The sequence below is a fragment of the Lagopus muta genome, chromosome 11 (assembly GCF_023343835.1).
Source record: "Lagopus muta isolate bLagMut1 chromosome 11, bLagMut1 primary, whole genome shotgun sequence".
NCBI classification, from domain to species: Eukaryota; Metazoa; Chordata; class Aves; order Galliformes; family Phasianidae; genus Lagopus; species Lagopus muta.
The window spans coordinates 6,442,031-6,464,574 of NC_064443.1; the positions used below are offsets into that span (position 1 = coordinate 6,442,031).

General features: G+C 42.0%; 1 protein-coding gene across 8 annotated transcripts in view; it reads right to left on the minus strand.

Moving 5' to 3' along the window:
- The window catches only part of WNK2 (WNK lysine deficient protein kinase 2), a 106,530-nt gene that overhangs the window by 28,930 nt on the left and 55,056 nt on the right, over positions 1–22,544 (minus strand). For 6 of the 8 annotated variants that reach the window (XM_048957154.1, XM_048957155.1, XM_048957151.1 and 3 more), the window contains exons 9-20: positions 19,758–19,954; positions 17,014–17,166; positions 13,606–13,794; positions 12,056–12,595; positions 9,295–9,609; positions 6,172–6,221; positions 5,295–5,460; positions 5,097–5,213; positions 4,782–4,949; positions 4,505–4,550; positions 3,261–3,377; positions 1,405–2,495 (exon numbers count right to left, since the gene is read on the minus strand). In XM_048957154.1, coding sequence (XP_048813111.1) covers positions 1,405–2,495; positions 3,261–3,377; positions 4,505–4,550; positions 4,782–4,949; positions 5,097–5,213; positions 5,295–5,460; positions 6,172–6,221; positions 9,295–9,609; positions 12,056–12,595; positions 13,606–13,794; positions 17,014–17,166; positions 19,758–19,954 — 3,149 coding nt within the window. The remainder of the gene's footprint in view (positions 1–1,404; positions 2,496–3,260; positions 3,378–4,504; positions 4,551–4,781; positions 4,950–5,096; positions 5,214–5,294; positions 5,461–6,171; positions 6,222–9,294; positions 9,610–12,055; positions 12,596–13,605; positions 13,795–17,013; positions 17,167–19,757; positions 19,955–22,544) is intronic. The other 2 variants (XM_048957149.1, XM_048957156.1) reach the window with 2 other exon arrangements.

Sequence of the window (22,544 nt, forward strand, 5' to 3'; positions counted from 1 at the left end):
ATTCATCTCTTCAGAAAGTCCCAGATTTCAGAAGGACTAGATTCAATTACTGGAGAGAGACCACCTTTCATAAACAAGGCATTGTAACTGCAGTAGGTGGTCATTAATCACCACATAGTTCAAACCAGTTGTTCAAATGCAGCCATACTTCCATAAAATACTGCTTCTTTCCAACAGTTCATTCAGCTGACACTTTATGAAACTGCCTCATCCTTGGCAGTGGGGATGGGATTATCTCCAGAAGTCTTTTCAAAGAAGGTAAACATTGATCTCCTAGCAGAAAGTGCTGCAAACCTTTTTATTTCATGAACTCAGCATTTAGTCTGAGAAACTGCAACACATATCCAGAGCGAATGGTGACCCAAGCCACCAGTAAACTAAGTAAAATTAAAAACACAACAAAACCAAAACAGGAAAGCTCAGCTTTCCTTAGCTATTTCCCAGGAAGTCAAAACAGGTCGCTCCTGGAAATGGGCAATCATCTACCTATGGAGTCTTCCACCAGCTGCAGCACTTGTGTGAAGTGTCCTGAGGTGTTTATTTTATTCTGACTTAGAAAGCAGGTATTGTAATCCCTGCCAATAATTTATATTAGAAAAATCCTATAAATATTTGATGTTTGGTGCTACTTACTGTACCTCATTTTCTAAGAGAGAGCAATATAGGCTGTGTTTGGAGCCTGTGCTATTTCAGTAAGCAACTACATATTCTAAAATTGGTCATAAATGCATAATATGCAAATTAAACATTTACTATTGCTAACTTTTTGATAACGATAGAAAGCAAAACTATTCATAGACTATAATCAGTCTTCAGAGGAGGTCTGTGAAACTGCTGTGATTCCACCTCATTCATAAATGGGACACTCTCTGCCAGCTCCCTGCTGCTGTGTGCATTTGCTGCGGTATGAGGCAAGGGTGAAGCAGAACATCCCCATGTAACCAGCTACACATGCAAACGAGGCACAGACAATACCACGTCAGAGCCAGCTGACCAGACAAACACTTTCTTCCCTCTTCAGAACTTAACGACTATTCCCATGATGCATATTACCGTAAACTACAAAATGTCATGTTTCTGCCTGCTTTAGAAACAGGATATGATGAGAAATGTGAATTAAGATATTATATAGCTTAAAAACCCAAAGGAAAAAATTTGGCTTTCACTGGTAAATGCTTATGTAAAGTGAGTCAAGTTCTAACTTTACGAGATGCACTCTAAGAGAACATTCACAATGGAAAGCAAGCAGCGACAAAAGGTAATACAGAGGAGCAGATGTAAAATGTTTAGAGAAGCAAGAAGCCCATACATAGGTTATACTACAGTTAAACCAGACTGTTTCTGGGCTCTACTTTGGTGGTGTCCATGATTTAGAGACACAAAGGGCGAAGTCACTGCACTAACCAATGCTGGGTAAGGTGCGACCTCAGGTGGCACAGCTGGCACAAACTGGGCCTCAGCAGCTTTCACCTCCTGGCAGCTATCCGTGGTGTTATGGCCTGGTTCTCTCAAATCCAACACCAACTTGGGATCTTCGGTGAATGGTGGCAAGTTAAATTCACTGTCTGCCTGTTCCAGTGGCACAAAAGCATCTGGAGTTCCTGCTGATGCAGAAGAAGTCGGGACATATTCCTGGTAAAGTAAGTTGCGCAATTTCTCATCGAGGCTTTTTATTGTGTTGTCAACGAAATCCACCCGGGGTGGCCCCTCTCCATCAGACTCCACAGTGCACGGCTGCTGCTGCTGCTGCAGCAGGCTGATCCCCACGCTGGCGCAGGTGACAGGCTGTGTCTGGGACAGCATCACGTGCTGCTGGGATGTGGCCATGGACACCTGAGTGGGGCTCTGAAGTTGAGATCCTGCCAGATTGAGAGACTCGGATGCAACAGATGCAGGAAACACTTGATTCACAAAGGAGTGCTGCACCACGCCGGGCTGGCCAGCCTCTGGCAGTTGAGGGATCTGGGCCGCAGGCTGCCGCTCCAAAACAACAGCATCTGAGAGCACAGGGAGCGGGCAGAGCTCTGCTGCCTTGGCAGGAGCTGGCGGGACTGCTTTGGGCGGCCCGACACTGCAACACGCTATCTCCACGTCAGGGATACACATGGCCTCATCCGCCTGCTGCTGCGCCTGCTGAGTAGGCTGGGCAGCCAGGGGAGCATCAGCAGGCTCCTCCAGAGGGGCGGCACCTGGGGCTGGAGTGCCAGGTGGGGCAGGTAATGCTGCTTGCAGTAGAGAACATTCCGGCTGGCCTCCGTTAGCAGCTGCCTGCTCCAGGATGTTTGGAGCAGGTCCTGGCGGCGCTGGAGCTGAGAGCTCTGCCTGGCTCGGCAAGCCAGCTGAAGATGCTGCAGGAGGAATTTGTGCCAAAGATGGAGAGGCCCCAATGGGGCTGTCACAGATGCTTGCTTGTAGAGGAAGCTGCTGACAAGCTAAGACACCAGGCGCATCCGGCACCGCAGAGTTTGCTTGCTGATCATCCGACTGCTCCAGGTCTAGGAAGGACACAAACAGCATTTGAACTCCTGATGGGCTGTACGAAGTGAAACAAAGTCACTGCAGAGCCTCTTGACTAGCTGCAACGACAACTACACCTAGCCTGAACTGTTCCCTACAGAAAAAATTAAGGCTGCAGTGACCCATCTGGATGCTTTTCTGTACAACTTGCTCTAGGGAACCCGCTTTAGCAGGGGTTGGACTCATCTCCAGAGGTTCTTTTCAACCCCTGTGATCCTGTGATTAGAATTTCAGCCATGCTATAGTGAAAGGCAGACACTTAAAACTCTGGAACTTCCCCCAAACTCAGATAAACATTTCTAATTTGGTTCAGTGCTCTTCATCGAAAAAGACGCAAACTAATTTTGTGTGATAAGTGTTTCGTTATCAACAGGAACGTTACTCAGCTCAACACTTGACCAAGGACAGGATAACATGGATTGTTCAAACTACGTGATGTCTCTGGCACAACTGTCTTCAATTGTTACAATGACAATGAGGCCTAGGCTTCATCAAGTGCACCTTTTATAGGGTAAGGAAGAAGAGCTCTTCTACATCTCAGGAAGTTTTCTTTATCATCCTGGAACTAGAGGCTGATGAGTACACCTCTAAGCCAAGGCATCAGGGTCCATTCCTCCCTTCACCCCTTGCCCTTCTGAAGCCACCAGAGTTTTCTGAAGGACTAGGGTACTGAGGATCAAAGCCAAGAGACTTCCTTTCCTTCTGAGACAATGTTTTCTAAAAAATCTAAACTTTGTAAATACCTGGACCTTCAGACTGTTGTGCACCCTGAGGAACTGGTGGAGAAAATTCTGGTGCATCCGTAGTCGGGTTTTCCACCACAGGGCATATAATAAACCACCTTTTTCCAGTATGCAAAACTAGATATGAAAATAAAAAGTAAACAATAGTTTTGGTTTATTCCAGATCACCCGTCATAAGCTAGTTTTAATTTTTATATTTATATTTAGAAAATCCAAATTCCTGTGGTAACAGCCAAGATTATAAACAATGGCTCCCATCTGATTCTCATCCCTGAGAAGCCAGTTTCTGTAAGGGAGACTGACACCACCTGATTCTGCCACACATTTATAGTAAGTTTATTCTCAAGTATTAATTATCCTTAGAAAGGTAATAATTGCATACAAGACAAATTTATGAACGGTTCTGCAAACAGTTAGCTTACTATGGAAAGAAAATGCCAGTCTGGTAAAGTTTATCCATTTTAACTTTTCTAAGTAGGAAGTGTTATAGCTAACATTTCTTTCAAGTCTCATCTCAAGGTCTGGCATATATAAATAGCAAACGAGAATTATACACACTTGGTAACATCCAGCATAAGTAAAAATGTTAAAAAAAAAAAAAAAGTGCTAAAAAATGATATTACTTTTCTAGGCAAAAATAAACCAGGTATTTTTAGCAGAAGATCTAGTCGGTAAAGATCATCCAATTTCTGCATTCATTAAAGAAGTCCTGCGTTATCCTTCCTTCCCGTAATTAAGAATTTTTGAAACAATGCTTCCTCCATCAGAGATTTAGCTTTTTTCCCACGAACACACACTTACACAGAGATAAAAGGACCATCCCCTTCCCTTCCACTTGGCTATAAAACCCATAAGATGCAATGGCATGCAGACGCCCCAAACTCCCCTCAATAATAATGAGGTAGTTGAAAATGTATGGGTTAGAAATTTCAATTAAATTACCAGTGCAAACATATCTTTTAACTTTCTCTTGCAGATGTAGTTATGAAGAGTATGCTTCTTGATTTTTACACCACTGATTATCTACTGATGTAATTTAGGGCTTCCCTAGATGTCCCAGGTGTCAGTCAGCTTAGCCCTATGATCGTGAAGGTTGCTAACAGCAGAGATCACTGTTACACCCTTATTTCTAGATACAACCACCAGTAAAACTGGTGATATCTTCCTCAATCTAGAAAACTTCTGCATAAGTTAATCAGCAACTTCAAGCTAGAGATTAAGCTTTTATTCAAAAGCACATTTACCATTTTGTTGATACACAGGAGTCTTCACTTGAGATGGCCGCTTCTCCTATTCAAAGAAACAAACAACAAAAAAACACTGTCTTAGTATCAATGCAAAAGCAGCATTATTCCAAGGAACCTTTATATTTAAGTTTTAACTGAGTTAAAGAATTGTTTTTCCAGCTAATAAACCTTTTTTTTTTTTTTTTTCCTTTTGTTCAGTGCGGGTTGTGAAACTTCTTTACAGTAATTGGACATTAACAAAAAGGTATCAACCAAGAACTCTAACATTTCTCACCTCATTCATTTCTGTTCCATCAGTATCCTGCTGGGGACTTGTTCCCTGATCAGAACTCCGTTCCCCTTCCGTATCTTCACTGAGCATATCTTCTGCTTTATCGATAATATCTTTCATTTGTTCAATAAATGTCTCTTTCTCACTCTGCAATATGAATTCATTCTCTACCTACAAAGTCACATCAAAACAGAGAAAAGAACTATAACTTTTTGGCTAATGCCCCATTCGGCTTGTAGCAAGCCCACATGAGAATAAACTGGTTAAGGCAACATGTTACATCAAGAGCCTGTGGGCAGCTGCATCACCAAGTCTTACCATGTAAGTAGCAATTTCCTCGGGTGCATCACCATCCAAATCAAACTTAAAAGTCACCATTTTGTGATTGTGTGTTTCAAGCTGACACTCCACCATCTTATCTCCTGTGTTACAAACCTGCAAACAAAGATTAAAAAACAATTATTTCTGGCACAACTGAACTAATCCTGACTTTATCCCTAAAGAAAGAATACTTGCATTTAATATAGTCAGTTTGGGTCTGTTGGTTTTCTCCTGGCGTGAACGAGCACGTGTAGATTTCTTATGTTTCTTTGAAGACTTTCCTTCTTGTTTTCCACTTCCTATTGCTCCTTCAAAGCTGTCACTCATCTCTTTACCTGAAGCAACATCTGGACTCATGTAGCTTTGCAAGACAAAGGAAGAAATCCCCCAGAATGAAACCGCCATCACACAACAGAGTTACATATAGATAAGACAGAGGAAAATCAGACTACAAAAAAGTGTATATTCTGGCCCAGATTGAGCCAGCTCCTGAGAGATGCTCAGTAAGTGAAAGGAGCTCCTCTAAGTCAGGCATGTACTCTGGCTATCACACCTAGCAAGAAATGACCTCTCGAAGTTTCTGTCAGTACCATAAGGAAGTGCCGTCATTATTTCAGTAATTAATGCATTACTCGGCTTGAGTTCAAACTTGTGCACTGCAAAACCTCAGAATGAGCTCTGGCACGTTTTAATTCTTGTCATAATGATATATCTGAGTGGCTCAAAGTACAACTTTCACCAATACATCATCTCCTGTATCACTCTTGGGGATGGATCATTACAGAAGGTGATATAGGTGCACCCATTCCAAAGGGGAAATAAGCTACATACCCAATTACTCAAGCATAAAATGCCTTTGTACAGATTTAATGGCATCAAAATCAGGGATCATACCACTTGAGTTATTTTAACAGAAATAAATTACTTGCTGAACTGAAATTTGTTGTACATACATCAAGGTTAGGATGCAATACCCAATCCAAAGACCAGGCATTTCAGTTAGCCTTATAAAGACAGAAAATTCACCCTCTAAAAAGAAAACATTTTTTTGCTGAAATGATGATAATGATACCTTTCACAGCTCTGTGACAGAGTTTGAAGTTTGTCCTGTATTGCCTGCTCCTAAAACATAAGAAAAAGTCATTTAAGTAAACATGTTGTACTGCCAGACAAAAACACCCTTAAGAAAGGTTTGTTGTTGAGATATTATTAATATCCTAAATCATTCTCTTTAACCTATTCATCAATTTTGAAAGTGCCCCATTTCACCCTCCTATCATCATTTGTGCCCAGACTCTCTTAGGACACCAGTGCGCCAGCTCCCTTCCCTGCTGCTGCTGCTGCTAAAGCAGAAGAGGCAGTGAAAGAAAGGAAGCGCTCCTCACCACAATGGAAAAGTTTTACTGCAGGACAAATTCACATCAACGCCTGATTCCTTTTTGAATGAACGTAAACTGTACACCAATGTGTTTTATTGCTTTGTATAGTCCACTGAAATAATATTAGGTATTTTAAGCATGCTTGGCTTATTGTGAGAATTGCTGACGAACTTCCAAATAAAAGACAGAAATCCTTTTCTTAAAAATACACTCTTCATATAATGCCCTCTTGGTCTCGACACAACAGAAGTTTACCCTAAAAACTTGCCTGTTCCCTGGTCCAATGCTAGCCCAAGCATCAGTGATGTTTCACCATGCACAGACCTGATAGGATGATGCCCTGCTACTACAGCCTCATTACATGTATGGGTAACAGATACACACACACCTGTTTGCATATAGCAGTACATGTACATACACACACATCAGCTTAATAAATATATATAATCATATATATTTATAAACATGTATAACACTCTTCCATAGACACGGTTACAAACAAACCCCTGGACTGACACCACTGTATACTCATACCAGAAGAGTTTTTAACTGTAGTTAAAAGCTTTGAGGTTTAACCAGCCCACACCCCTCATTGCTCATAACGCCACTCACTGCCATGCCAAAATTGACCGCAGTTTCTATAAAACTGCAAAATTAATGAACAGTGAGAACACAGACATAATGTATCTAGATTTTAGTAATGCACTTCATCAAGTGCCTCACAAAATCTCATTTGCCTGATCAATCCAAATTGGTTTGGATGTGAGTACTGCGACACAATTTAACAAAAGACAGATAAAAGCTAATGGCAGAGCAGTAACAAAACATGACATTTGGAGTATCTACAGGCATGAAACTCCTCTTACATCCCAGAAAACCTTAGCAAAATATGTCATAAAATCAGCACGGGGAGTACTTGGACCAATGTGACCTTTGCACAGAGTCACAATGTGATGCTCATGTGCTTTGCTCAGGAGCCAGCTGTGATGATCAGCACTTACAGCTCACTACAGCTGTAGGATACCAGCATCTCACATATCAAAGAGCTCCAGAGGCCAGCACCTGCACTCTGGGCTTGGCTCTGACTGAAGATTTCACAGGTGTGAGTAGAGGGAGGGAAGCTTTGAAAGAAATAAATCTGGATATCATATTGTCACTCAAGAATTATTTTTTTTTTTTAAATCACACCTACTCAATGCCTTTTCTGCATTCCAGGAAAAGAGGACAAAAGTGTGACACTAGATTGATTTCTCAAACTGCATAAGAGAAGGCACATAACTTACAAGTGAAACATGAGAATGAAGTTAACAAAGCAGCCATTACTTGTTCCCAAGGATGCGACAAATTGCCAGGACGGACTTGTGCCCTGGAAGGCACCCATTTCTCACTTAACATGGGACAACTTGCACCCCCCCTACATCATACTGAACCACAGCAATGAAATCTGTTCATATTTCCAGAAGCTCAAACAGGAGGGGCCCTGCAGGCAAGGCTGTAGCTTTAGCATCAGCATGGATTCTGACAAGAGCTGCGCACACAGAAAATAGGCAGGTTGGAGGAGAAGCAGCTGGAGTAAGGGATGGAAGTAGGGACGGAAGTAGGGGATTGAAGGAGTAAGGTCTAGTGTGGTCAGGCTTTACTTATGGACTCTGCACACGAAGTGTGAAAGGCGAGTCCTGCTAGTTCTTCTACCTATATCTAACCTACAGTACATGCAGAAAGTCACCAGGAAACATCCTATAGCACAGCATGATTAATTTCTGACAAGAACTAGGCTGTCACTGCATAGAAGGGCAGGCAGAATGAGGTATCAGAATCCCGTTTCAGATTTAGTCTCATTCTCATGCTACAGCTTCTGGAAGAGGATTTAACTGGATGCCTAACAGAATTCTTAGGCTGCACTGCATAGGAAAGGATCACAACAAAATGCACTGGCTAAAAAAAAACAGTTTGAACAGATGTAAATGCTTACTTTGGGAGGAAAAGCCTCAGAACAGAACCTCAAGAGAAAGCAGAAACAGGAGAGCAGAATTGTTGAGGGACATTTCCATTCAGAAATGGAAAACTTATTCACCAAAATCTAAAATGCCAAAACCTTTGTTTTGCTTTGCTTATGGGTATCTATCAAAGAACTGAAGAGAAGGAAACATTCTGTGACATTCTGTCAAGACTGAAGCTTAAACAATCACGGGAGTGGTAAGAAAAGCCAAAAGAGCAGACAGGGCAAGCTGACAGTTTCAAAAGGAAACAAATAAAATCTATCTTGCTTATATGACCATTGAGAATTGGTAATGTTTGTGAGTATTTGGAAAAAAAACAATCCCAGGGCCAGGCTAGAACTCAGGCAATACAGGAATGTACAATACCAGACAAAATACAAACAAGACCCAAACTGCGGGGCACGAAGGGTGAAGAATTGGATTATGAAATAATTTCTTAAGGCAAATGATGATTAGTTGCACAATTGCTTGACACATTTAAAACAAGACTGGACAAAACATGGATGAAACTCTGTAGAACAGCTTCTTACTGACCCACAGCACTCAAAGACAGTCTTTTAAATTCTGTTTGTGCTCAGCTACTGACAAAGAGGTGCTTTGTAGCTGACTTGTCCTGCAGCCTGATCACTTCAAGGAGATGTTTCACAAGCAGTCAGGGTGCAGCACGCCGCTGGAAATGGCCAATTATTTGCTGAGTTAGCATCTAGAGCTGGCTCTCTATCGTGAGAGTGGAGAATCTTCCTAATGAACTAAGCCCACAGGCATACAGGAGGTTAAGGGCAGGCTGGTGAGTGACTGAGGAGGAGACGGCTCTACCTCTTGCGATGTCTCTGCCACCGCCTGCACGGCTGAGCCAGGAGCGGGGAGCTGCTGAGCCAGGGGCTGGGAAAGGTCTGGCTGAAGCTGCAGAACACCCGAAGGCTGTAGAGGCAGACAGTGATCTATGGGCACTGGTGGACTAGCTGTAGCAAGGCTGCCATGAATCTGTGAAATGCTTTCTGGAGCGACGCGGGGAGGCAACAGTTCAGGTTGCAACTGCAAAGGCGGTGACATGACTAGCGAAGGCTGCACTGGGAGTACCGGCACCTGGGCTCCAGTTTCCAAACCATACTGAGTATGTCCAGTAACCTGCTGCAACACAACAGACACCTAATTAAAACACAGCTCTGCTTAGCGTGCTCCTGACTTACATATCACAGCGCTGATGTCACTCTGGTTTATGGAAAAAGGATTTTAAATCTACAGTGAGAATTCATACGTGTGGTCTCTAATTGAAAGGGCAACTGCAGTTGAAGTTGGCTTTAAAATGATCAAATCAAATCAAAGGATTCTTCCTAAATAATCATGACAGTGTGTTTATTTAACAAGTGCTACTTAGTTTATAGAACCAAAACCATCTTTCACTAAGAAAGCGAAATCTTAAGTCCAGTTTGCTGTTTCCAATATCACAACATACAGAGAAATATATACTTTATCAGTAATTTAAATCAGCACTTTTCAAATCTGCTATACATAAACCACCTGCAGACAAAGGCTATGCAATTAACTCTTTTTATATTGAACATATGCAGTGTCTTGCAGAACACACTGTCTTCCACTTGAACATTTCAAACCAAATTTCAGTCTTGGCACACTAAACATTGAGGTCCTGATCCTGCAAACACTTCCTTGTGTAACTTTGCACAGAGGAAGTTTCATTTATCTCAATGGATTTCTTCAATGCATTAAAATAACTTCTGTGCGTGAACACTTTGTGGGAACTGGACCTATGTGATTAGATGCCTTAGAGACTGTGTTGTTATTCTGCATAACAGTTCTGTGAGTCGTATATTTAAGAACAGAACATTCTCCTTTTAGGAACTTTGTGTATTTTTCCAAGGGGACCAAGCTCATAGGAAGAGGAAAAAGGAAAGAAGAATTAGGGAAGAAAGAAATTTTTTCAGAACTAGGTAAAACTGCACGACTTGTTTGAGGAGTATCTACCATCACCTGGAGATTTAGAGCATTGGATAAGAAAAATAAATAAGTAAATCAGGACTCAAATGAGAATTAGGGCTCACAGTTTCATCACCGTGTGCTCTGTGCAGAATGTAGGTAGGAGCTCACATTATTATCCCAGGTTTTAAGTGGATAAAAGTAAAGATGCAGTGGGCCTTGCAACACACAACTGTTACAAGACTGCCTAAGTGGAGGTTTTTAGAACAGTAACTGCAGTGTATGGAGCAGAAGAACAGTGACAACTTTTTTTTCATCTTTATGTAACTCAATTCACAAAATGTCTCAAAGTATAAATTACCTGAGTATAACTGAACACAGAGGCGCTTGAAATCAACTGCAAATATAGCTCTGTGTAGGAATGCCTCTGTTTACAGAAATGCTTCCTATGCAAAGCGTTTTAAAAGACAGAACAGTGTATTTTTGAATACCCCTATGCTCTTGTCTGTTTTTTTTTATACTATTTTTTAAATCCTGAAAAGTATAATTTTTGTGTTTTGTGTGTGTTGTGAAGTTTTGTGTGTACGTATTTGGTCTGCTTCTGGTGTTTGCCATGCCCAACTCAGTTCTTTCTAAAGGCACTGGAAAAGCTGTGGCTAATGAGCTCAATGGGAACTGCCTCTGGCTCCACATTGCCTACACTCCCACAAACAATATTTCTGTACCAAATATATGGCTGAAGACAAATTTTAAAATGATGCATTGCTTTGAAGATGCCATGACACGGCAGGTTGAAATGGGACGTTATGAATTTTAATCAGCGTGTTACAACAAAGTGATGTAGTAGAGCAGAAGTTTTCAAGAACACTATTATTAACAGATTTACTGCTCTCTCCTGCTTGGGTCAGGCAGCATTTCATGTTGTCATATCACAGATGTGGCAATGGAAATGTTTACAGACTCTTAACAAGCCCTGAATCAGCTCATTTGTAAGCAGCGCTAACATCTGAAGCTTCATGTTATGCTTCATTTCCTTTAAGGGGAAGAAAGGGTCTGCGGCTTGCGTTTGTTCCCATCTGATAAACCTCTTCCATAGAGTTTTCTGGAGTTGTTATCAAATGGTCATTTTTCTTGGCTTTACAAAGCAAACTTCTAAAGCAGTTCTATGTCAAAACAGCTCTCAGTTCAGTTGCTCCTGCCAGCTCATCGGTATTTTGCCATCTGTATACAATGTCCCTGCACCGCGAGCGTACCGGCACAAAGACATTAGCATCACCAGTGCCATGCAGCTTCTGCCAGGGCTTAGTCACTCCTCCTGCCCCAGGAGAACCACAGCTCACACTTCCCTGCCACTCTGTTGTAACTGAGATGGGAGAGGGAAGACGGAATTCAGAAGTGGGTACTTTGCTCGCTTTTCAGTCCTTACACCCACAACATCCATCTGCCCCCACGTAAAGACCTCAGTGCTTCACACGAGTTCAGCTCTAGCCATCACCTCCAGAACCAAGGACAAAGAGTTAACAAAACATCTTAATGCAGGAAACCAATCTCCCAATTGCATTTAGAGTGGAACGAGCCCCCGGAACGTTCGACAGCCACCCTACAGCCTAGCACCGACACAGCCCAGCGCCGGGCAGATTACCTGGTTACCGGCCCCAGGGGCAGACAGTGGCTGTTCTGATGGATGAATTACGCCTGGCTGAAGTGACTGAGGAGGTGGAGGCTGCTGCGGCTGGGAAACGGCTTGCGTGCTCTGAGTGTGATGGGGAGAGGGTGCTTCGCTCTGGATTATCTGCTGGAAGGTGGTCGGGTACATCTGCTGCTGGGGCAGCTGGGACACCGCGTGGTGCGGCGGCAGCGCTGGCACTCCCGGCGGAGCCACGGCAAGCAATGGTATTGTAGCAGCCGACATATTTGGCACTATTGTTTGGCAGGGCAAGACCAGAGAAGCCACAGTTGTATGAGGAAGGTTCACTGCTTGCATGGGGAGGGCGGGGGAGTTTGGTGCCATGGGCAAAGTGGGGTTCATGGGGAGGCTCGGTAAAATCACAGCTGGAGCGAAATACTGAGAAGGAGCAGGTATGGGGGGCACGTTTGCAGCAGGTATATCAGAGAGGTTTGGAGGAAGGTTGTCAAGTCCTGCCAGAGGAGTAATTGCAGGAATGACAGGAAACTGAGGCATCTGAAAAAAATATAATATCATATAAATCGCAAGAGCTTTCATTGGTGGTACAAAGCAGTTTCATTTGCCATACAGTGTGCAAAGATCACCTGTGCCATGATAATTATGTCTGTTAATCACTTCCATTTATTTCCTGAGGTTTACAGACAGTAATAAAACCTTAATTATTAAACCATTAGGGGAAAAAAAATTAAAATTTCATTTTAAGGGGATATTTTCGGGAGTTTAAAACTATTTCTCATGATAATTTGATAGCCTTCAAGCAACATCCTAGTTAACAAAGTATTGCTTCCATTTTAACAGAAGGGAAATGGAATCAGACCAGACAAAACACTGCACTCTTTCATGCAAAATACAACACGATGATTAAAAATCTTTGTTTTCATGTCTGTCTGCATCATAGGCAGTAGGGGAAATGCTGTAAAATGGTTTTTAACACCAAAACCTCCTAGTGATACTGCAGACCATGATAACTACCCCATTATCATGGAAGCAGCTTGGTTCTTCCCCTTGGGATAAGCTGTTTCACATCACAATGGCTGCCTCTAGCAAGCACACCAGCAAACCATTCCAGGCATAAGAAGGGTCCATCCCTACCAATGAACCTGGGAACAGAGCTGGGAGGGAGGTAGAAATTGTGGGGAAGCCAGGAGCTCGAAAACAAAAAAATGGACAACTTCTCATGCTCTAAAGCCTGGAAGGGGGAAGAGTACACCATGGGGGAAAGTGCAAAAAATATGCAATTATAGCAAATTTGTAACTAACTGGATTATCTCAGCATGGCACAGGATTATTCACAAAGGATATTTTTGGTTTTCAAAACAAAAACATATGACAAAGAAAAATAAAAGTATTAGGGGAATGTTGAATACCTATGGTCTGAATTGCATGCATGCAAAATAGCCACACACACACACAAGAAAAAAACCCAACAACTGCAAATCATGTTAATTATTAGCTAGAAAGCTTTACTCAAACAATGTATTCACACAGATTTCAGGAGATATTACCTGGGAAGGGGCAACTGGAGGAAGCTGTGGCACAGTTGAAATCTGAAGGGGTTTCAGTGGTGTACTACTGGCTGCCACCTGAGAGGTCTGGGGCTGGTACTGGGGCAGGAGATGGGGGGCAGGCTGGATGGGGCAAACCGGCTGGCTGGCAAGCACCTGCTGCAGAGAAGTTTGCTGTGATATGGGTTGCTGCCAGGAAAGAAAGAAAGAAAGGAAGAACAAAGAAGGTCATAACATGTATATTATGAAGGAATCAGATCACTGGACACAGCCATGCTGCACAGTCAGATCAGAACCAGCACACAGTAAAAACGCTTTACAGAAGGGAAAGGTACTCCTAATTTAAATACTGTACAAGAGCCTGTGTTTAAAACACATTTGAACTTCAGATACATTACCTGAAAAGACAAGCTCTAGCTATTTCGGAAAGGTTATTTTTAATGACTCAATCTTTAAATCCCAGAGATTGTTCTGGTTGGCCTTGTAAAATCCCCACCTACTGGCTTCAAAGAGTCCCACTATGCAGATTACGCCCCGTTAATCTGGCATTTAAGAGCTGACTATGTAATGCATCAGGCGCTGAAACAGACAACACATTATCTGAGATGTGAACAAAACAGCAATTATCATAAAAGCTCCAGCTAGATCCCAGTTATGTGTAAGGTGCTGCAGTAACAACGTGGCAGCCAAAAAAGTAATTTTACCATTACCTGGGGAATGGCGTTCCACTGGCCTGCCAGATTTCATATAGCATAGCAGGAAAAAAAAGCTGCATAAAAGCTGAAAATAATTAGCAAAAAAGTTTCACATTTTCTGTGATTCTGACATCTCCTTCTTCACTTCTGTTAACACTGAAAATACTAATATATATATGTATATATATTTTAAATCTTGCTTCGGAAACATGGTGCTGAGGCACCAAGCTGGCTCTGGATATACTTGGACATACATCAATCAGCCTGAGCTCTGCAGCACATAAAATCTAATACCATGCCTGGTGTTCAAAGGTAAGTTCAAAATGAACAGCCAAGCAGCATTATCTTTCATTTTTGCCACTTGTGCTGTAAGTCAGTAGAGCAATATTTTGCTCTGCGCTTTTTCAGCAGCAGGATTTGTCAACCAGAGTTTCTAGATACATTAGTACAATAGAATGGAGCCAGATGCCACTTGCCCTTAAGCATCAAAAACTCAGCCACAACTGCTAAGTTTCCAATACTGGGATCAGTGAACAAACAAGCATTTGGCTACTGGCACGCCGTGTCTGGGGCTGAATGCCCTGAATGCCACAAGCAGCACTGGAGGTGGCACTGAACAGGCACTGATCAGCTCTGCACAGCACCAGCTCATCTCCTGCATTATTTCTCAGTCCCAGCAGAGCATTCCTCTCGCACCTCCACGCAGCGTATGCTTGGGCTGATAAATCTCACCAGCACAAAGCCAGCTCAGGTATCTGGGCATCTGCAGCTGGGTTAATCTGCAGCTCAGACAGGCTGCCAGCAGCTAACTGGGAATTGAGTCCACTGATCGCGGCTGCTCGACCTGCCTGCACTCAAGGGGATGCTGAGCAGAAGGCAGAAAAACCGTGCTCACAGAACTGAGGTAACTTCCTAGGGCCTCCACCTTCAGTCTACAAAATGCGTGTGGTCTGGATGAAATGCAGTGAGTGGAAAGAATCCAAATGAACTGCACTAATTCTGGCTTAATCTAACCTCAATGTTATAAGTAGACAGATACCCAAAATGAAAAAAATAAAATACTGAGGAGATGCAATATTGATCGCCTCCATCTGAGTCATCAGCTTATATTCATAAATGATCAATACATTTCACTGTTTTATAGAGATGAATTTATCACCCTGACTTCATGTACTCGGGCTGAGAAACCCTACCGTCCTACAAAAACCTGCAGTTCTCTGCTGCTGAGAGTAGCAGGAAGATTCTTCATTCAAAGTAGGTCTTCCTAAACAGAACCAAGAGTGATACTAACATTTAAGAGTTCCTAAAATTGGTAAATGCCAATTATCAAAAGCTGAACAGTCACTGAGCTACTTCTCCCACAGTACTGTGAGATGGACTCAGGGGTGTTCTTACACTGCAAACTGGATGTGTTTTCTTCACATGTCTCTGCTTCTTTGGACTACCCTGAAAAATTTAAGAATAAAAAACTGCGTACGTCTAGCCTTGATCTGGGACTGCATCCAGATTTATCCTGAGGGTGATTCCATTTAATGGAACTAATGGCCTCAGGCATGAACTTTGTCCCAGAGCTTACATCACGGCCCATCTTCTATCAGTGTCCAAAGGAAGTATACATGGGCACAAACAGAAAAGGGAACTATGCAGCCCGACTCACTAGAAAACAGATACAGTGACTGCTCTGTCTTTACTAACAGAGATGGAATTATTTCAAGAAACAGCAATGCTGGGAAGGAAGAGTATATAGAAGAACTTAAGTTAGGTAAATACCCTATCCAAAACTGTATTTGCCAGGGGAACAACGTGTTTCGATCTGTCAGCATAAAGCTCCAGAGGCCACTAGGAAGATCACTGTGATCAGTAACGTCCTCAGTGTGCTTGAGAAAGTGTACAATTTTTGGCACAAAGAACCATATCATCATCACTGTCCATTAGAAAAGAAAAATCTAATGCATCATAAAATTTCACATAAGCAGGCATTTTTCAAGGACACCAAATTACACTGTTTTTATACTGATTCTTTCAGAAGAATAGGGCATGTTAAAAAAAAATTAACACCAACACATTTTGGTAACTAGGAAGGTATGAAGAGACACAGTATGTGCCAGACACAAAACACGCAGGCATTCCCCAGCCTCATCAACAGTTTCTACCCAAGGAAGCCAATGTTTTGCTATGATCACAAAAATGAGCCACAGATCAACTGTTATACAGGTCTGCGGCTACATTTCTTACTGCCTGACATCACCTTCGTACAAGGAAGCAACTGCAACCTTCACAGCTGTCCCTGCTTGAAAGCCGTGTTGTGTAAACACTGTGAAGGAACAGGACTTTTTGGGGAATTTGATGATCCAATGTGCATTATTTGGAGACAATTCAGAGAGATTCTTTTCTTAGAAGATTAAGAGATTTGACAGATGCTTCTACTGAATTACAATTAAAAGGCCCAAATCAAAAAGCAGCACCCCCAAGTACCTGAAGACAACTGATCCCAACATCAAAGTTGCTTTCTCACCTTTTAGAAATATTTTGAGCACAAGCTGCCAAATAACAAAGTGAAATTAATAAAAGCCTATTGTAAAAAACAAAACAACAGTGAAGTACTATACTGAAAGCAATGTAAGTGCTCAAGAACTGAAACTTATCACAGGCGCTGTCTTGAGTAGAGCACGGACAAGGTGTGAGGTGAAGCCCCTGGGCAGCAGCCCCTCACCTGCTGGCTGGCCAGCACCGGCTGCGACTGCCCCAGCTGCATGGAGGCCACGGTGGTCGGCTGCACCACTGGGAACGTCATTGCTGGCTCCTGGTAGTGCTGGGGCCTCTGGGGCACCACCGCAGGTGGAGCCTGAACCACGGGCAGGGCAGGCTGCAGAAGGAGAAGGCAACGTTAGGGAAAAGAGAAGGCTTCCTGCTGAAGGAGTCCCTGCAACTGCCAAGAGTGTGCATTCCAACTAATGGTCAACTTAATACTTAGGTCAAAACAGAGGAAGACGACATAATGACAACTTATCTGCAAGGAATGGAAAGATCATTAATCTAAAAAGGTGGAAAAAAGCTGTCATTCCAAAGGCCAATAAGACAACCACACTGCACTGCATTTCATCTGGAAGCAAGCATGCAAGCCAGTAAAACCACTGAAAGCATATACACAGTGACAGAGGATATATCAACAAGCAGCCACTAATGGAGTAAAGCAGTAACTTCACAAAGATTTTCATTATTTCACAAAGAATCTTCATCTTTGAAAGAAACAGGTAATTTCCTTGAGATGGATGCCAAGAAAATAAATAGAGAAATGAAAAAAATTAAAACCATGAAGGAAATTAAGACAAAAAAACAGCTTAGGTAAGGATTGTACCAGTAACAGTTCTGATACTTCAGCTCAGAGTAGGTAAAGATGTTAAAGCTAAGCAGTTTGTCAGACTGATGTTTATAAGCCTGAAACAAAAAAGCTACTTCAGCTCCAGTTCTGAGCTGGTGTTATCTTGATAAATAATTTCCCAGGAAAAACACAATGATAACTCATCTTTCTTACAAAAATCATCAAATTAAGGAAAGCTCCGAGTCAGATTTTTGCCCATGAATAAAAGTTATTGTTCTTCCAAAATCTTCCAATAAAGAGAAAGTAATGCATTTATGTCCAAATTAGAGACCTACCAATGAAAAGAATGAATCTGCTCTAAAACAGTATGCTGCACGGCATAATGTAATAATAAAAACAATCTTTAAAAGATGTGCCTTTCGAGTGCTATATTTAGAGCTAAGTTAATGCTTCATGCGAACAAGAAACGAGGAAGGATGCGTCTCGGCAGAAGTATGCACATGGGAAAGGTGGTTTCCACAGTGGAGGGATCTGGCTACGGGTTTTTCCTTCAGGTAAATGGAGTCATGTTTCAGTGCATTCACAAAATACTGTTCACAATTTCTTGCAGGCATTTTGGAAAACATAAGGTAAAACCAGGGAAAATGAAGCACTCCCAAAGTATGTTGGGTAAATCTGGATCAAGCAGGAAACAACCACTGGTCCTGGATTTGACTTTTCTTCTCTTAAGTCAAATAGCATGAGACAAAGAATTAACCTACCACATCATTACTGTCATTTTTACTGGGTAGGCTGCTTCCACTGCTCAGGGTAGCTGCAGTCACCCAATTGCTCTTCTCTGCCAGCAGGGTTTTGCCAGTGCAAGCTTCAAGACAGGGCTGGAACAGTCCAGGCATGTTGGCTTCTCCATAATCACAGGATTCAAAAGGCGGAATATTTTCTGCAACTCTTGCAGATCTCATGGGAGAAGAACTGGTCTTCTGGCTAATTATGTATTGTAAAGATTCATGCAACAAAGGCAGGTCTAAACTTCTGCCACACGGCCCTCTGGTTTGGGGTTGAGGTTGAGACACTGACTTGTCTGGGATCCGGCTGCCCAGGGAGTGAGCGCATTCAGCAGGCATCAACACTTTTGATGTGTTCTGGTCTTTACCAGACTGAAATAAGCAGGCCAGGCACATCTGACAAGCCTGCTGGAGAAACATCAGCTCGGTGGGGTTTGCTGAGTTCCCGAGTGCCATCAGTGGTGACATGCCTGCTTCCCCTTCCCTGGTCTGCAGGTCAGAGCTCCCTTCCCTTAACTCCTGGGGACAGGACATCGCATCCGGAGCCAAACTCACAACAGAGTCACTGTGGCGACGAAAAGCACATGGAGCATTGCCTGCCACGTGCAGCAAGCGTGGGCTGCAACAGGAACACGGGGCAGCTGTGGCTTCTAAAGGGAACACTGCACTGTGCCTCTCAGTGGGATCACCTGAAGATTTGTGTTCACTCACATTTGTTTGTTCTTTCACCAGTAATTCCATTAACTGCTTTTGGTCAATGTCACAACAGTGTGAAAGCCTGACTGGGCTACCAGTCCTCGATTTTGGAGCCTCAATAATGGAAGTACTTCGCCGTCTCTGTGCAATATTAAATCCAGAGCCAGAAAGGTAGTGAACGGATGTTTGACCTTTGTCACAATGGGGAGAAACATCACACCCAAGAAGGTCTTGAACAAGTGAAGGAGCAATAATGTGTGGCTATATTGACAGTGAATGAAAACAAACAAACGTCCTCAAATTTATGCACAAGCTTAAAAGCAATAAATTAAAAGCTGTAAAAACAGCTACATTGTTACTGCAGCTCAGTGCAAACAGACTGATGAAAAACTCTTTAATTGGGAAAAAAATAAAAAAGACAGCTGCTAGGAAAGCACATCTTAAAAATGGCACAATGAACTAGAAGTACGCTGTCTACTCAATGCACATTTTAGATCAACTAGAGACATAAGTACTAAGCAAGTATACACTGCTACAAACAAGCGAGAATTATATAAAGCAAGCCCTGCAATCTACACCTACTGAAAACAACATAAAAGCAGTCATTAAGTATGATCTAGGCTACAGCACAGCTTCGAGAAGCTTTAGACTTACTGCTGAGGGCTGCTGGTAGTGCCCCAGCTGCGGGAGGCTGTGGGGCAGCGCCTGGCCCTCGCTGAGGGGTGGGCTGTACACCCGCTGGATTGCGGGCGGCACGGCGTCGGGCACAGATGAGTAGATGACGCTTTGCTGGCTGCTCTGCGAGTCTGAATAAACAGTGGACCCCTGACCACTGTCGAATGTGCTGTCAGCTGAAAAAAGAATTACATTTTATTTATTTATTTACCTATTTATTTTGAGCTCAGCAACTTAAAGTGTTCAAGTAATGATTTCGGAGCAATGTCAGCTTTTGTTTATGTAATTTGAATTTTACTACCTTAGACCTTGCCATTCTAAAAATACGTTATACAACACAATTGTTATTTTCTACAAAGGGCACGTACTGCTCCTTCTAAGCCAAACCCCAAGAGTAATCCCCACGGATTTCTGTGCACAATGATATTTTAAGCACACTGATATTTCCTTTAAAGGGCGCGCGTATGGTTGATAGCAAGAATTGCAGACCTTCATGGATTTTCTAGGATAAAAGGATAGAAAACTCCCATTGTAATGTTCACAGCAGATCGTGGCATCCTGGAGTCAGTTCTTCTAGAGAGGCACTGATTTTAGCACCTTTTTGATCAGTGGCGTAGAAAAATACACAACCTTTTATATGCTTTGCATTAGCTCCTCAAATAACCACCAACTTGAGTATACAACAATACCTTGAGATGAAGAATAGGTAAAATAATTCAATTGGATTAGGGGAAAAACACACCATGAAGAAGTCACAGGAAAATGTACTATGGATTTTTTGACTGATGTATGTGACAGAAGGTAAAGCAGCATTATTTAAGCAAGCCTATAACATGATGCCCTGCATTAGGCAGCAGCAGCAGTAGGGCAGCTCTCACTGTAAGCAGGCTATGCGGCACTACAAGAACAGATGCTAGAGGAATTATAACCAAAATGCATCCTGATTTTGTAATCTGTAAGTGAAAAGCTTTTAGCCACCTGTGCATAAAAACAAAATCAGAGAATGAAATGAAACAGCTACCTCAGTTCAGGTTGGTGATCATTTAAAAGGACGATGCAGAGCTCTACCAGTGTTTCTCATGCCCACTGTTAACCCAACGAACCAGCAGAATCGCACAACCTGACACTGGGCAAGCATGGCATCTTTTACTGCAGAAAAACAAATCTTCTAACTGTACCACTGAGCATTACTGGTTTAAAAATATCTTTTTACAGTGTTTGAAGCCTGCGAAGTGCAGGTGCTCAGTACTTCCTCAGTATAAGCTACCAAATTTTCCATGAGAAGAATAACAAAAGACAATTGAGAAGGTAGCTGCAAGCACCCAAAAGGCAAAGAGCTTATAATAGAAATTTGAAACTCAAAGAGAGAACAGTTGTATAGTTAACAAAGAAGGCTTAAGTTACAGATGTGTTTAAATCATCTTTCCACTGTAAGGGGTAGGGATTTCTGCAGCATATACATTTTCACTTTATTACAAACAATTATTCAGGACACCAAGGAAATGAGAAGACTATGGCAGCATAGGATTAATTATTATAAAAGCCACGAATCTCTTAGGTTTTATGAAACAACATGCATTACAGTTCACATTATTAACTTACATTTTTACATCTGATCTTACATTGTTATTTGAATTGGTAGAAAAGTAATTTAGAGAGCTCTTAGGCACTAAGAAACTGTTGAAGACATTTGATAATACCAAATGTTAAAAGCTGAGGAGTAGTAAGTAAATAAAGAAAGAAAGTCATATTTACTAAAAAATATGCTAGTTAACCACCAACAGAACTGTGGGAAGCATGATGTCATTGCACCATCAGAAATAAGGAATAATAATCATCGTGCTCCTCAAAGGATTAGTATAAAGTACATTATCTAAAATAAATGAAATAAGATCGATATGACTTGAGAATAAGCTTTGTAATACTCCAATATTCTTGAGAATTATGCAAATACTGCATTTCTCACATCTGGTAAAGATTTGTTTTCTTGTAGAGGCGTGCTTGGTTGTTCTAGTATTCAAAGCAGGCCTCTGTATGGCAATTTATACAATGCCTGCATTAAAGCAGCAGCTGTCTCTTTGCTAAAGTAACTTGACTTTAAATATGCTTACATAGAAGTCTAGAACAGTAAAACAAAACCATCATGATAATAGTTTAATAGCAAAATATGTACATCAGATTTTAATCAGAAAAAGTGGTTAAAAAAAACTCTCACAAAAATTCAAATATTCTAATCTAAAATTATCTGGCAATATTTCCTTCAAGATGTTTAAAGGTATAAATGAAGATTTCAGTAGCAGGCAGAACCTGACTTGCTAACAAAGACTGATTTTAGGGGACAGACAAGGCTGAGTTATTTTAGGCAATTATAAACACTGCTTCCTCATGCCTTGCTGTTTGCTGGAGACGTCTGATGCTCAGAAGTGAAACGAAGAAACACAAGATCTGCAAGGCCAGGTAGTTCCTTACTCCAAGACAGAACAAAACCAGTGCTTGGATTTAAAACAGGAGGCACAAACCCACCTGCCTTGAAATAGCCCAGTGATTATTTTCAAACCAATCACCCTCTGAACATAGAGAAGGTAGATCGTTGGCTTGTGGCCATCAGTGCCAGGAGGAATGCAAGCAACTACCTACTCTGACCCTCCATAACATAGACCAAGCTACTGCCTCATTTCAGGTCCACAAGCTCAGGATAAAACAGTGAGCCTGGATGGACAGAGAAAGCACCTGCATGATGACTTAAGAACCCAATAAATGTTGTCA